This window comes from Fonsecaea erecta (assembly GCF_001651985.1).
Source record: "Fonsecaea erecta strain CBS 125763 chromosome Unknown Scaff1, whole genome shotgun sequence".
Classification (NCBI taxonomy): Eukaryota; Fungi; Ascomycota; class Eurotiomycetes; order Chaetothyriales; family Herpotrichiellaceae; genus Fonsecaea; species Fonsecaea erecta.
The window spans coordinates 2,567,605-2,582,247 of NW_017387244.1; the positions used below are offsets into that span (position 1 = coordinate 2,567,605).

General features: G+C 54.3%; 5 protein-coding genes across 5 annotated transcripts; 3 read left to right on the forward strand and 2 right to left on the reverse strand.

Annotated features, from left to right (window-relative positions):
• Positions 1-312: 312 nt before the first annotated feature.
• On the forward strand, positions 313-3,144 carry AYL99_00902 (hypothetical protein; the record flags this gene model as incomplete). Its single annotated transcript, XM_018832418.1, has 1 exon — positions 313-3,144. One exon carries the CDS (start codon positions 313-315, stop codon positions 3,142-3,144), a length of 2,832 nt encoding a protein of 943 aa, XP_018698297.1.
• A 503-nt stretch (positions 3,145-3,647) lies between these two features.
• AYL99_00903 (hypothetical protein) lies at positions 3,648-5,774 on the reverse strand (the record flags this gene model as incomplete). Its single annotated transcript, XM_018832419.1, has 1 exon — positions 3,648-5,774. The coding sequence occupies one exon, from the start codon at positions 5,772-5,774 to the stop codon at positions 3,648-3,650; it is 2,127 nt and encodes a 708-aa protein (XP_018698298.1).
• Positions 5,775-6,382: 608 nt separating this feature from the next.
• On the forward strand, positions 6,383-8,176 carry AYL99_00904 (hypothetical protein; the record flags this gene model as incomplete). The annotated part of the gene is made up of 1 exon (XM_018832420.1): positions 6,383-8,176. One exon carries the CDS (start codon positions 6,383-6,385, stop codon positions 8,174-8,176), a length of 1,794 nt encoding a protein of 597 aa, XP_018698299.1.
• Positions 8,177-8,707: 531 nt separating this feature from the next.
• AYL99_00905 (hypothetical protein) lies at positions 8,708-12,988 on the reverse strand (the record flags this gene model as incomplete). The annotated part of the gene is made up of 1 exon (XM_018832421.1): positions 8,708-12,988. The coding sequence occupies one exon, from the start codon at positions 12,986-12,988 to the stop codon at positions 8,708-8,710; it is 4,281 nt and encodes a 1,426-aa protein (XP_018698300.1).
• A 401-nt stretch (positions 12,989-13,389) lies between these two features.
• On the forward strand, positions 13,390-14,612 carry AYL99_00906 (hypothetical protein; the record flags this gene model as incomplete). The annotated part of the gene is made up of 3 exons (XM_018832422.1): positions 13,390-13,861; positions 13,928-14,207; positions 14,258-14,612. 3 exons carry the CDS (start codon positions 13,390-13,392, stop codon positions 14,610-14,612), a joined length of 1,107 nt encoding a protein of 368 aa, XP_018698301.1.
• Positions 14,613-14,643: the final 31 nt, after the last annotated feature.

Genomic DNA, 14,643 nt, shown 5'->3' on the forward strand with positions numbered 1-14,643 from the left:
GAGTTGCATGTACTCGGTACACTGGTGCACCAGATGCAGCCAGCAACGGAGCAACATACGTCACCGCTTGTTGGGCTTTTCCTCGTGTCTTCGCCGTCGAACCTCCAGGCTTCCGCCGCCATGTCATTCGACATGACAGGTAAGAGGTTTCTGGAAGACCTTTTTTTTGAAGTTTTCTACTTGTATGGCCTTTCCTTTCCTTTAATTTTACTTTAGGACGAGGATGCATTTCTGGTGTTACTGGATTCAGGCAACTCCGCATGTCCCCCAGGAAATAAGGGAATCGAACTACATGCAACTATTTCCATAACCATGGCCCAGCTCGTCCATTCGCTGGGACCGACATGTGCCTTTTACGAGGACGAGCCTGATGACACCTCCAGTGATGGATTAACGCCCCCGAAAGTCAAAGCACAGTTCTTCTACGTGTCCTCGCTCCCGATTGATGACCCTCTCTCTCCTCTGCCACCAGTGTCTGCGGACAAGGCCACCGACCTTCCTCCTCAACCGTTCTCGGTCCGGGACAATGCCGCGTTGGAAGAAGCATGGCAGACCTTCCACAAAGCCGGTGAAGAGGCATGCAGCGGAGAAGGTGTGAGCAGGAGGAGGAATCTGGCACAAGGAATATTCTCATTTTCCCAACTCCGAGATGGACAGGGCACCAGAGGAGAATTGCAAGCAACAAAGTCCGGTTCCTCTGGGACCAAAGGCGGTCCGCGTGGCCGTTCAAGACCCACCCCCAAATCACCTTCAGCAGGTTCGGAGGTCATGCTGGAGCACGCACACGCCGCTTCGAAAGGGGACGGTCCACCTGTCGATGCTGAAGAGCTGCGGGAAAATGCAGAACTCCAACAACAGCCCAGCAAAGACTCGAGCAAGCACAGGAGGCGATTTTCGCCCTTTCACCGCCGGCACAAGGAAGGAAAAGACAACCGCGATGCTCTTCCTAGGGCTGCCAACGTGGACGAGACGACTACACAGGGAACACAACCCTCACTGGATCCTGGCTCCGACATCAGCGGTCGCCCATTTGCACGCGCGCCTAGTGGGCGCAATGTCAGTTCTGCGCTGACCTATGAACCCGGCGGAGTCTATTCTGATGAATCAGAAGCTGAGTCTCGAAGTCGGTCTCGGAGTTCGGGTTGTCGTCGCAAGAATGAGAAGGAGAATGGAAAAGCTTATGTCCCGGTGGGCGTATCTCGTCTTCATTTGGTCGAAATGCCTGACCTTGTTATGAAACCGATATATTGGTCTCCCATCAACGACACATCCAACGTGATTCGGGCCACCTGGTTCTACAAAGACACTATGTTGCCTGTTCCAGCTGATGTGGCAAATCGTCTGGAAATCGGCTACGAATATATCAAGCCATTTGGCCCCGCTTACCAAGAGGAACTGCAGGCTTGCATCGACAATGGTGCTTCTGCGGAAATGAAGGTGGTCTACAAGCTGTGGCCAGGCGAGTCGAAATCGAGCAGACCTTCCACTGCCATGGACACGAAGGAATTCAACGAAAATGACAGACAGCGGAAGGGGAGCAAAGACCTCCCCGAGATCATCCAGAACGCCGCGGCCGATCCTCGAAATACCCCAGAGAAACGGCTCTTTGTTACTCACAGCGTCATCTACACCGATGCTAGAAACGCTCAAATCTTGAAGCCTAACCTGCTTCCTTCCATCACACAGAATCGCCGGCCTTTGAGCTCCCTTCGGAAAGGGAGACAGATCGGTGTGGCCGTAGTCCGCGGGTTTGACCGTAAAGCGTGGTTGAAAACCCACCCTGACCCCAAGATGGACGCTAAAGCTGCTCATGCGAAGGTCGGAGCCTATATGTCTCAATCGGGGGATGCCACTACCCGAGGACGACGGATGTCGTGCGCAGCATGCGAACACGATAGTAAAGCGCCCAAGGTTACTGACCTGGTCTTCGTCATTCATGGCATTGGGCAAAAGCTTTCTGAGAGAGTAGACAGCTTCCATTTCACTCACGCCGTGAATGGTCTGCGACGAGAATTTAATGTTGAGCTGGCAAGTGAAGTCGTGAAAGGGAATCTGAGACACGGAACGGGTATCATGGTCCTGCCTGTGAACTGGCGGTTGACCGTCTCGTTCGACGAGGACATCAAGGCTGCTTCTGGAGACACCGAGAATAAGTACGCCTTGAAAGACATCACTCCCGACACTCTCCCTGCCGTGCGATCCATTATCAGCGACGTTATGCTGGACATTCCCTACTATATGTCGCACCACAAGGAAAAGATGACCTCGGCAGTCATTAGGGAAGCCAACCGGGTCTACCGACTTTGGTGTCGTAATAACCCAGGGTTCGAAGACTATGGCAGGGTGCATCTGATTGCCCATTCCCTCGGTTCTGTCATGGCCATGGAGATTCTCAGCCAACAGCCCACTCGACTTGGCAAGGACATCAAATTTGACCCCAAAACGCCCAGCGAAAAGATTTTCGAGTTTGATACCACCAACATCTTCTGCTGCGGAAGTCCTTCGGGTTTCTTCCTGCTTCTTCACAGTGCGAATCTCGTCCCGCGAAAGGGCAGGAACAAGCCCGGTATGAAAGGAGAAGATCGTCAAGCGGGCATTGCCAGCGAGGCGCAATACGGATGCCTTGCTGTCGACAACATCTATAATATCGTCCACAGAAACGATCCGATCTCCTACCTGCAAAATGCATCCGTGGATGAGCTCTATGCAAAGTCCCTTCAACAGGCCGTTATACCCAGCGCTAGTGTTAGTTTCATGACACGCATCGGCCACAACCTACGATGGGCGTCGGGTACCACAGGTGATCCTTATTCTGCTATCGCCTCGCCCTCCCGCCCACAACTCACTCAAATGCCCAGCACCGTGGAGCTGGAGACGCACAATTTCACGCGGGAGGAAATTGCCGAAAAGCGCATGTATCTGCTCAATGACAACGGACAGATTGATTGGTTCCTATCCGCGGGCGCCGGGCCCTTGGAATTCCAATATTTGAACATGCTCAGTGCACACAGCAGTTATTGGATTTTGCAGGACTTTGTCCGATTTTTGGTCGTGGAGATTGGTCGAGAGCCGGGGAGGAGTCATACACTACCGGCGCTGAGAGCGGTCAAGAGGCGTGAGTACAAGAGAGGCGATATTCCTTGAGTAGGATGACTTCCGATACCGGTTTGATTAAAGAGCCGCTTTGCATGTTACGGTTCCGTGGCGTCTAAGTACGGGTTGATTCAAAGAACGAACAGACAGACAGACCACAGCATCACGAGAAAAGGCTGCAAGCCAGAGAAAGCATCAAATCACAGCGACGGATCTGGTGCGTTGGCGTGTGTGTGTATGTGTCTCACGGCGTGTGTGTTATTCTTATGACATTGATACCCCCTCTCTGCACTCTGCACTCTGCACTCTGGTGGATGGATTATATAGATAGACAGGCTGGGTACGAGGTGCTTCATATATGCGAATGCAAGCTTGAACTTCTGCCTCGTCACATCACATCACATCACATCACATCACATCAACCAACGTGTGTGCTCATGACAACTTCCTTCGCTGTGAATTCAAGTCTTTCTTTGGTGTTGTTGAGCTTCCCACCTTCCTCCTCATCACCATGTCGAGTCCCATTCTCATCCATCTATCCATCAGTCAATCAATCAATATCCCAGCACCATCCCGACCAGGAGCGCCTCACACTCGCCCCCGTTCTCGATATACCCTTCTCTCTGGGGCAAGACCAACAACCCGTTGGCGCTCGCGAGGCTGCCGACCCGCGAACTGCGCTGCATGCCGGTGCTGCGCGCCACGAGCTTGCTGCCGTCTTCCGGGTCCACGGAGACCAGTACGCGGTGGTACTCGACGCGGGTCTTGTCGCACCGCACCCGGCCCTGCACGCGCACTTTGACCCGTGGGGGCCCCCGCGCCTCGTCCGCCGGCAGGCCCGTCATGTGCTGGAGGCACGGCAGCACGAACAGGTTCGCCGTCACCAGCGCGCTGGCCGGGTTGCCGGGCAGGCCGAAGATGAGTCTCTGCTGGCGCTCCCCGGCGTCTTTGATCGGCACGCTGGCGAACGTCGTGGGCTTGCCCGGCTTCATGTTGACGCGGCCGAAGTGCACCTGGCCGCCCAGGGCGCGCTCGATGGTCGGCTTGAGCAGGTCCAGCTCGCCCATCGACACGCCCCCTGTCGTGATGACCATGTCCAGGTCGTGCAGCCGGAAGGCGTCCCGCAGCTTGTGCTCGAGCTCGTGGTGCGGCGTGTCCCGCGCCACGCCCAGGTCCACCACCTCGTCGCACATCCGCCAGCCGCGCAGCAGCGTCAGCAGCGATGGCCGGTTCGAGTCGCGGATCATGCCGCCGCTCAGGGCGCCGTCGTAGGTGACGTCCATCACTTCGTCACCGGTCGACATGACGCCGGCCCGTGGTTTGCGGTAGACGGGAGCCTTCTTGATGCCGGCCGCCGCAAGGACCCCGATCTCGCCGCCCAGCGCACTGATCTGTGTGCCCTTGGCGACAACAACTTGACCCAGTTCGATGTCGCTCCCGGGCTCGCGAATGTTTTCGCCCTCGACGAGTTCGTCCGTGAGGATCTCCACGCAGGCTTCTTCCTTCCCGTCGGGTGTGAGGGTGGCGATGACGGTGTCTTCGACCATGACGACCGCGTTGGCGTGTTCCGGTAGCGGTGCGCCCGTGGTGATCCGGGCGATCTGACCTTGTTGGAGAGGCGGTGGTAAGGACGACGCTTGGGCATGTGAAACCGAGGCGACTGGAAAAATCCCCTTGATGCTTTGCGAAGTGGCCTTGTCGGGTACGATCACAGCATATCCATCCACGATACTTGCGCGGTAAGCCGGGACAGCCTCTGCGGCTTTGATGTCTTCAGCGACTACGTAGCCGACCAGATCTGGTGACACGTCTCGGAGTTCGACTGTGGGGGATGGGGTGTTTTCAAAGATTTTCGACACGGCGTCAGACACGTTCAGCATCGGGTATGGCGATGATCGGTAGCGTGCGCCGGCGCCGAGACGGGGGTCGTTGGATTGTAGTTGAGGTCGCTCCGAGGGCGTGGTGTGTGCTTTGGGAATTCTGTGTCCACCATGATGGCCACCACCACCACCTCCTCCTCCATGGCTGTGGTCGTGATGGTGGTTGTGTTGATGGCAGTGATCGTGATCATGTCCGCCAGCCGTAGCAGCACCACCAGAAACAGATGGGCCAACTCCAGCCTCCTGCTCCAGTTTCTTCACTCCTCCCACATGGGCCGTTCGCGAATCCTGGCCTGCGGCCTGCAAGCAGGCGTGAGGCAGCAGCTTCAACACCGCCTGAAGGTTCTCCTTGGCGCCCTTGGGCGACCCGGGCAAGGTGATGATGATGGACTTGTTCCTGACGCCCGCCACAGGCCGCGACATCATGGCGAACGGCGTGATCTGGAATGACGCAGACAGCATCCCATGCACAATTCCAGGAGCGTTCCGGTGGAGCAAGGGTGCAATAGCTTCCGGGGTGAAGTCTCGTCGTGCGAAGCCTGTCCCTCCGGTGGTAATAACCAAGTTGACCACGCCGCTATTGGTGGTCTCAGTCTCGGAATCCGTCCACCCGCGGACTACCCGTTGGATCTCCAGCACATCATCCTTGACGATGTCGAAGAGCGGCTCACTCCATTTCCCAGCGCCGTCGTGTGAGAAGACGTCCTTGAGGATGGGGATGGCTTTGTCGGTCGAGGGATCAGCAGCCGCGGTGTCGGAGACGACCAATATAGCTGGACGAAGGAGAGGCGGCGAGCTCATTGTGGTGCTGTCTGTTTTCTTGGCGATGTATTCGGACACTCATCACACTTCTAGGCTAGAAGAGGAGCGAAGAAGAAGAAGGAGCTGTATTTAACAGAGGGGGAGTCCAATATCAAGTAGTTGTTGGATGTACTCGGGACAAGGCTTGACAGTTTAAATGATCCGTCCGGCCTTCGGGAATACAATGATCCGGGGCCCCCTCGCACGAGCTTAACTCCACCACCATCTCCTCTACCACCACCACCACCACCTCCTCCTCCTCCTCTTTGTCAACCCCTGTCGCTTATGGTAAGTATCGCCTACGTAATACCGAGGACAACCCTCTACAACCCTGTCGATACCTCTGGTGGAGAAGCTTACGAATACGCTTGTCCGTGGGAAATGGTCACAATCAATCTGCCTGGAACCTCATTGAACAGGCATCCTTCGTTCAACAATATCCCTTCTTGCATTGGCTGCTGTTAAGCTCCTCCACACATGTGAACACCCAGCATTCTTCGTGCTCCCCCGTGAACCTGCTCTTGAATTAGGCAATCACCAACCTCGCTCGCTGGAGCCTCGTCGATTGCTAGATAGACCTCAATCGGGCTCACTCGACGAAATATACCATGGATTCTCTCACACCACAAGCTCCGTTCTCCTTCTCTCCCCTTGGCTCGGGCTCTCTGAACCTGACGGCCGCATGTCTCTCCTCAAACCTGCCCAGCCCGACTCTATTCGGCGCAGAGATTCTCAACGTCACCTCGTCGCTGGTCAGCAACTATACCGCGCACTATTGGCAACCCCCAAACTTCTTCAACTCGGACCCGCCAATGTACGGCCATGACGGCAACCTCGACTTTTGCAATGTCACCGTCACGTATACGCACCCGGGCCAACACGACACCATCAATGTGAATATGTGGCTGCCCCTGTCAGTGTCGGACGAGGTCTATGCGGGTTCTCGTAGTAGCAGGCCAGATCATGCCCGCTATGGCAATGGTGGCACATCACCGTCCTGGAACGGTCTTCTCCTCTCCCAAGGCGGAGGCGGCTTCTCCATGTGCCTTCCCCCCTTCATTTCTCATACCGCCCTTTTGCAGGGCTACGCCATCTCACGCACAGACGGAGGCCATCCCCCCCTAACCCTCAGCCCCGAGGAGCCCGAAACCGAGACATGGGCCATGCTCTCCCCGGGCAACGTCAACCTTTATCTCCTGCAGGACTTCGCCTCGGTGTGCCTGCACGATATGGCCGTCATATCCAAGTCCATCGTCACCTCCTTCTACGGCATCGCCCCGAAATATAGCTACTTTCAGGGCTGTTCCACCGGTGGCAGACAAGGCTTGATGCTGGCCCAACGCTACCCCCAGGATTACGACGGCATATTGGCGGCCGCTCCGGCTATATACTGGCCCAAGTTGATCGTCATGCACTATTTCTCGTACATGATGATGCACTCGCTCAAGGAGTATCCCCCGGCGTGCGAACTCGAGGCGATCACAAAAGCCGCGATCGAGGAGTGCGACGAGCTGGACGGTGTTAAGGACGGGATCATCTCGAATGAAGAAGACTGCGAATTCGACCCATTCAAGCTCGTGGGGAAGGAGATCGACTGCGAGATGGAATACGCAGACGACAGAGACGAAGACGACGAAAACCGCCAGCAACGCGTCAACCACACCACAATCAAGATCGGCTACGCTGGCCCGCACATTGCGTGGCACCTCTGGGGCGCGGCGCCGGGCTCGATTAGACAACCCAACTGGCACCGAGTGACGCATTCGACGCCGCTGACGTCCTTCGCAGCGACGACGTGTTTCTGGAAAAACCAGACCTGCGTGGCCAACCCGAGTTCGCTGGTGCTGGACTGGATCCGACTATTCCTGTACAAGGACCCGAGCCTCACCGCGGCGGACCTGGCCGAGCGCATCACGCTGGCCGAACTCGTCCGCCTCTTCGACCAGTCTGACGAGGAGTACCACTCGCTCCTTTCCACCAGCAACCCGGACCTGAGCGCCTTCCACGCCCGCGGCGGTAAGATCATCACCTGGCACGGCACCAGCGACGAGGCCATCATGCCGGGCCAGACGCAGCAGTACTACGACGAGGTGCTGCGGCGGTTTGGTGGTAGTCACAGCGACAACGGTAGCCACGTGCGAGACTTCTACCGCCTCTTCCTCGTCCCGGGCGTTCAGCACTGCGGCAGCGGCGAGGGCGCGCTGCCCGTCGGCGTGCTGGCCCAGCTGAGACGGTGGGTCGAAGAGGGCGTCGCGCCCGACGTGCTCCACGGGGAGAGCTTCACCCGGCCGCACGGCCACAAGATCCACAGGCCGCTGTGTCCGTATCCCCTCGTGGCGCGGTACAAGGGTCACGGCGACGTGGGGAAGGCCGAGAGCTTCGAGTGTGCCACCTCGTTCTGAGCCATCATCATCATCCTCTTGGAGTGCCTAAACTGGCTTTCATTTGGAAATTTATGTATGTATGTATGTATGTGGCCAGCAGGTACTGTATGTAGTACGACTTGATCTCCCCAAGCACGAAAGGAAATAGGGATGGGCACGATGGGATATCGCCATGTAATTTACATTTTCCCTGCTCTGCAGCTATATCACTCGGTCCGCGAAGGACCAGATCAGGCTCTCCATATGCCGGTATATCACAGTGTCACCTCTGTACTATCACACATCCCAGTTCCAATGAGGAGAGCTGGTATATATATACATATACACACACATGCACTTCAAGTGGACAGTAGATCACTCAAATCTACCCCATACAGCCCCTCCTTGGATACACACCCATTATATATGCAAACGCCCTTTTATCATGCATGCACTTTTTTCATGAGTTCTTCCGTCTCCCAAACTCCTTGCTGCTAAATGTCATCTTAGGTGCGCCTGCACCATGCAAAAGACGCCCCCTCTTCCACTGGTCTCCAGCATGTAATACAGTCATGAAAAGAAGTAAGTGCTGTCCTTCAGCCTCTTAACGTCAAAGTCACCCCTTTTCGGCACAGGCCGGAATTTGATGGGCAGCCACAGCCATATTTGGTTATTTTGGCTCTTCTGACTACTCTTCTTCTTTTGTGTTCGGAGCCTCTGGCCAAAGGCATTGACAGCAGCTTGGTGCGCGTTGGCGAGTAGGTCGGACGCAGGACCATCGGGGGTGGTGCTGCCAGTCTTGACGTCGATGGGGTCTTCATCACTCTCGTTGGCGACCGAATCTCTTAGCGGATCCAACGTGCTTGGAAGGTCGATATCATCGGCAACTTCGCTCGCGTTCAGAGCTGCCTCCACGATCTCCTCCTTGGCACACTCCATCGTCTCGGGAATAGCACCGATGGCTGTCTCTCCAAGAGAATCGCGATGAAACAGATACTTATCTCCATCGTATTGCTCATACAGACTCGCCGCCGTCGTCATCCTTTCACCTTCCTCTCTCTGTTTAGGATCATTACTGGCCATCAGTTTCTTCTTTCGGATTTCTCGCAACAATTCGGCATGCCGTCTTTGCTGGATGCTCTTCGATCCATTGCCCGCAGGGAAGACGCCTTCGGCAACCATCTGCTTACGGTACGCGGTGATGGCCTTACCTAGCACATTAGACTTGTTGATTTGCGCCAAGTAGAAATGACCGTCGTATCGCTTGTTGAACTCGGCCGCAAGCCGCCCGATGATGTCGTCGCTGTGCATGCGGATGAAAGCATCTCGCAAGAGTTCGCTGAGAGAGTTGACGTCGGCAGCGTGGGTCCAGAAACTGTCGTGCACGGCAGAGAAGCTGAGTCCAAGTTCGTTGGCCTTCAAAGCTGAGAGGACCATATGCGTGGCATCAAGCGAGTGGATAAAATTTGGAGGGAATGCCTGCAGTTGTTTTCTCTTGTTAACAGAGTCTGCCACACTCGGTTGGGCCAGTGTGATGCTCTGCAGATTCGTCTGGATTGTCAACCCCTTGTTGATGCGATATGGCTGTACCACAGGCAGTTTGAGAGGCGTGGTCCAAATAACCGGTGACCGGAACGCCGCAGATTCTAATACCTCCTTGCCCTTGGCTTTGCCTCGGCCTGACCGCTCTTTAGTCTTCGTGACGCCCGAGGCTTCCTTTGCATAAATCTTTTCTTGCTGGGCTGGCGAGATCGAGGAGCTGATACGGTTGGCGCAATCACCCAGCCAGTATTGGATTTCATGAGCTCCCGTAAACAGTGCACCGAGACCTCTGAAGATCTTTCTTGCAATATACGTCGATGCTTTGCCCGAAAGCCCAGCAGCTTCGACTTCGGGAATCAGGACCTCCACCTGTTTACGCACTTGCCGGATGGCACCAAGGAACGTGACTCCGTACACATTGGTCATGACAGTCTGTTTGACCACTTTGCGTGTAACTTTGCCATCAAGCATTTTTGCCAGCGCGTCACCCTTGGCAGCGTCTTCCTTGATCTCGGCTTTGACCAGCTCGCACACACCGCTATAGACGTCAGCAGGCTTGTCGCCCGGTTCTAAGTTGACTTGCCGGGCTCCAGCCAGATCGCCGCCGAGCGCCGCATAATGTTGCAGTCCATTGCACGACCCATCCTGATGAATTGGGAGTCGCGAAACAAACTTCGTCGGATCGGGGCTTTCAAGAGCGCTAGTCAATTCGAAACAAGTGGCCAGACATTGCCACGGATCCTCTGCGGAGAGCCACCAGCGCCTGCCGTTGAGAGGATTCCGAACAGAATCGTAAATGTCGTCCAGGTGGTCCATGGGAAACTGAGCACGGTCAGAGAGGCTGGCCTTGTCGTACCCGTACACATTGGCAAGATGGATTTTCAGCCAGCGCAGTCCGTCGTTGCCCAGCTCACGCCCTTTATCAAACAACAGGAGCCCTCGGCAATTATCGGCACCCATTTGGTTGAGATACGGTGGGATAGGATAGGCACGCCCGCGGAAGTCGATGTTGTGTGGCAGATAGAACGTCTCGTTGAGGTAGGCCTTCGCGATCTCCATCTGGAAATTTTGAAAACACCGATTTGAATGGATGCCTGTCCTCTCGTTGTCCATGGCACGCATCTTCGAAAACCACTCCCAGCGCTCCTTTTGCGTTGCGTTCTCTCCAGGCCGTTCGACTTCAGGGAAGACTTTGTTAAGAGGTGGGAGGTTGGCGACTTCTTCACCGCTGTTCCACGCTTCGAGCATAACAGAAAACACATCCTTGTTGATTCGCCATCCGGTCTTGCCCAGGACGTCAACTCCAGCAAAAAGTTGGTCAAGGTCACCTCGGCTTGCAGCAGCGATGCCGTAGTCCTTTTGCGCGGTTTCATTCTGTTTGATGCGGAGAAAGGGTTGCTTCGACTCTAGAAAACCGCCGTCGTAGAAGCCTTTCCACGGTTTTGGCGGGCACACCATGGGTAATTGCTTGGCAATCAGATGTTCTGCAGGCTCGCTGACAAGAAGCTTGACAAAGTCTTCATGCAAGGACACCATCCCCACCTTTCGACCATTCTGGTAGGCCGTGGAGTGCAAGAAGACAGGCTGAGGCATTGAAAGCGCAGCTCCCGTCGTTGAGTCCTTTCTTGTGATCGTGATCTTGGCCGTCTCAAACATAAGTTCACAGAGTACAGCCCCGACCTTCCCGTGTATTGCTTTAGTCCACTCTTTATTGTACACAAATGGTCGAGCAGCATGGTGAGACGAGCGTCTGTGCAGATGCGAGGATAGGATTGCTCCATGCTCGAACGGGGATTCAATGATTCCTTGTCGCTTCGCCTTGCGCACTGCATTTCTTTCCCGATTGATATTCGTCGCGTTGTGTTCGTTTTCAAGTGTTTGTCCAAGTGAAGTGACCAGCCGGACGAGCTTGACCGACTTCGATGCGCCGACCTTGCTCATGATCTGGACCAGGGCAATGGAGGTCACGGCAGCAACGTGCTCCGGGGGTAGCAGCTCGAGGAATGGTGAACATTCGGCTCGAAGCTTCTGTTGCGCTGATTTTGGACCCGGCAGTCCATCCTCTTCCCTGGCCAGCTTGATTTCTTGCTTGATCTTTTCAGCCATTATCTCGTGCCATTGCCAAAGCAAAGCTCCAATTTCGCCATGAGCGAGATCCGTCGGCAGAATCCCTATGCTAGCTCTTTTCTGAAATTCGGCCTTCCACCTGTCGAGAGCGGATTGTATTGCGTCTCTCTCCAATCGCCTTTGCCTTTGTGTAAGAGGGTCTTCCTTTGATCTCGCCTCAACAGTGTTCTCTGTCCGTTCAGAAAAGAGAGACAGCGAGCGTCTGAGCGAGGACAATCCCAACCCTTTTTGTTCAGTTTCTCGAACATGGACCTGCTCTTTCTCTAAAGATCCGGTCCGCACGGAATCTTGCGGCAGGGGATCGTCCAGTCGCTCCGGTTGACGGGCCGTGACTTCGATTGGACAAATTTCAGAAAGTCTCCCAAGATCTCTGTCATCCAAGACATCTCGCATACTCAGGACTTTGCTCTCCAATTGATATCTTTTGGTCATGTCCCAGTAGCGACGCACTGTTCGATCTCTTTTCGATCCGATCAAGGTCTCCAAAGCCACTTTTAATTTTAATGCAAAGGTATGAGCGTCCGGTTCCAGCTCGGCTTTTCTCATGTGCACCTCGATCCATTCATTTATCCTTTTTTCATGTTCGTCATTGCGACTCCATATAAGATCGTCCACCATAGCCCCAAGGACGCGATTGAATGAGTTCCGCAATCGAGAGGGATTATTTTGACAGAAAAGGCTCAGTTGTGACAGCAGTGTGAATGCCCGATCCCATCGGTGCACTTGCAAACAAGCGTCTAGGGTGGCTTCGATTTCATCGATATTCCTTAGCTTGTTGCTGCCCGCATTGGTCTCGAGGTGGTCTTCAACAAGGTCCGCAGCATCGAGCATCAATATCTGAGACAGGTCAAACGGAGAAAGGTCATCTTTGGAAGACCGATGCGGATTCTGGGCTATGGGATATTCTCGGTTGCCATAGGTAAAAGGGATATAATCATCGCTGCGGTCGAAACTCTCGTGTGCGGATGCTGGGGAGGCAAGATGCCTGGACTGGGTGATGGGTGCAGGCAACGTCTTGGAGCGCGAGACCGTGGGACGTGTGCTTATTGATCTGTGCTGGGATCTGACAGTATATGACTGAGCGAGGGCAGGACACAGCCATGGCAGCTGTATCCTTTCTGCTGCCTGTTGGACATATTGAAGGGCATGCTTCGAGTTGGCTGTAGCTCGCGTGCGCAGCATTGCGCAAAACCAGATCTAAAACTGCTCGTACAAGCTGCAACGATAGGAATTTCCGAGAAATCTATCATCACAGAAGCCCTGCACAGCGCCCAACGGATGGAAAGAAAGGAAATTGAGGTGATGGTACAATGCCGTCGATAGGAAGAAGATGGAGTGACTTGAAGCGCATGGCAAAAAATCATTTCGGGTTCAGGAGCATCTGCATCTGCCAGCATTGGACGGAGCTTTCCCGGTGGAGCCCGGCTCACGTGCCTTCACAGAAGACACCAATAATGTCAATACACGCTACTGATGCGGCCCCACACGCGGCAGAGTAGCACGTGAGGAAGGCAAAAGGGATCTCAGGGTCCAGCCTGAGGCTCCTCGAATAGTCCATCTACACTCTACAGTCCATTCTCAAGATGGTCGCCAACAAGCTTGTCAGGGTGGGCATAATAGGCTGTGGCGAGATAACACAGGTTGCACACATCTCGACATTGGGTTTCCTCTCTGATTTCTTCACCATCACCTACCTGTGTGATGTATCAGCAGAATCTCTCAGGCACAATGCTCAGAAGGTCATCAACCACATCCCGCAAATCACACAGAATCCGGCTGAGCTTTGCGCTTCACCAGATGTCGACCTGGTCTTCATAGCGAGCTCCGATGAGTACCATGCCGTGCATGTAATAGAGGGGCTGAGGCACGACAAGCATGTTTTTGTCGAGAAACCAATGGCGCTGTGCCTGAGGGATGCCGACGCCATTATCGAGGCGGAAGAAAAGTCCAGAGGTAAAGTAATGGTGGGATATATGCGTCGGTATGCTGCAGCCTTTGTAGACCTGACAAAGGAGATTGGAGGGATGGACAAGATTCTGTATGCTCGAGTTAGAGGTACATAACTCTCCTGTCTCAAATGATTGGTGGCGCAGACTCTGAACGGCAGCCTCTGTTGAACAGATATAATCGGACCCAACAGCCACTTTGTCGCACAATCAGGCACTTTTCCAAAGGTGTTCACTGATTTCACACCGGAAGCCGTGCAAGACAAAAATGACAGGGCATCGGAAATAGTGTATCAAGCACTGTCAGTCGAATGTGGATTACCTGTCAATGCCGAGTCCACGAGGATGTGGCGACTGTTGGGTGGCCTGGGTTCTCATGACTTGTCGGCAATGAGAGAAGCTCTCGGGATGCCGGGACGTGTCATCGGAGCATCGATAAATCTTCCATTCTGGAGGTATGCTTGACGATATCTTGCATTGGGCTGTGGTTAACTGACGTGTACAGTGCACTGTTGGAATATCCCACCTTTTCGGTAACCTATGAATCTGGGGTTGACAATGTTCCTCGTTTTGATGCCCATATTGAGGTGTATAGCATGACAAAATCCGTTCGAGTCAAATATGACAGCCCCTATGTTAAGGGTCTGCCAGTGACCATGGTTGTCTGCGAAAACATCGACGGAGTGTACCGAGAGTCAACGGTCAAGCGGACCTATGAAGATCCTTATACTTTGGAAATGAAGGAATTGTACCAGATGGTTGCCAACGGAAAGGAAGTGAAGACCACGGCAAAGGATGCAAAGATGGATCTGAAGATTTTTCAAATGATCATTAAGGCTGGGACAAAAACCCAGCCATAGCCTGAGATATGATTTAGGGGGTATCGTAATT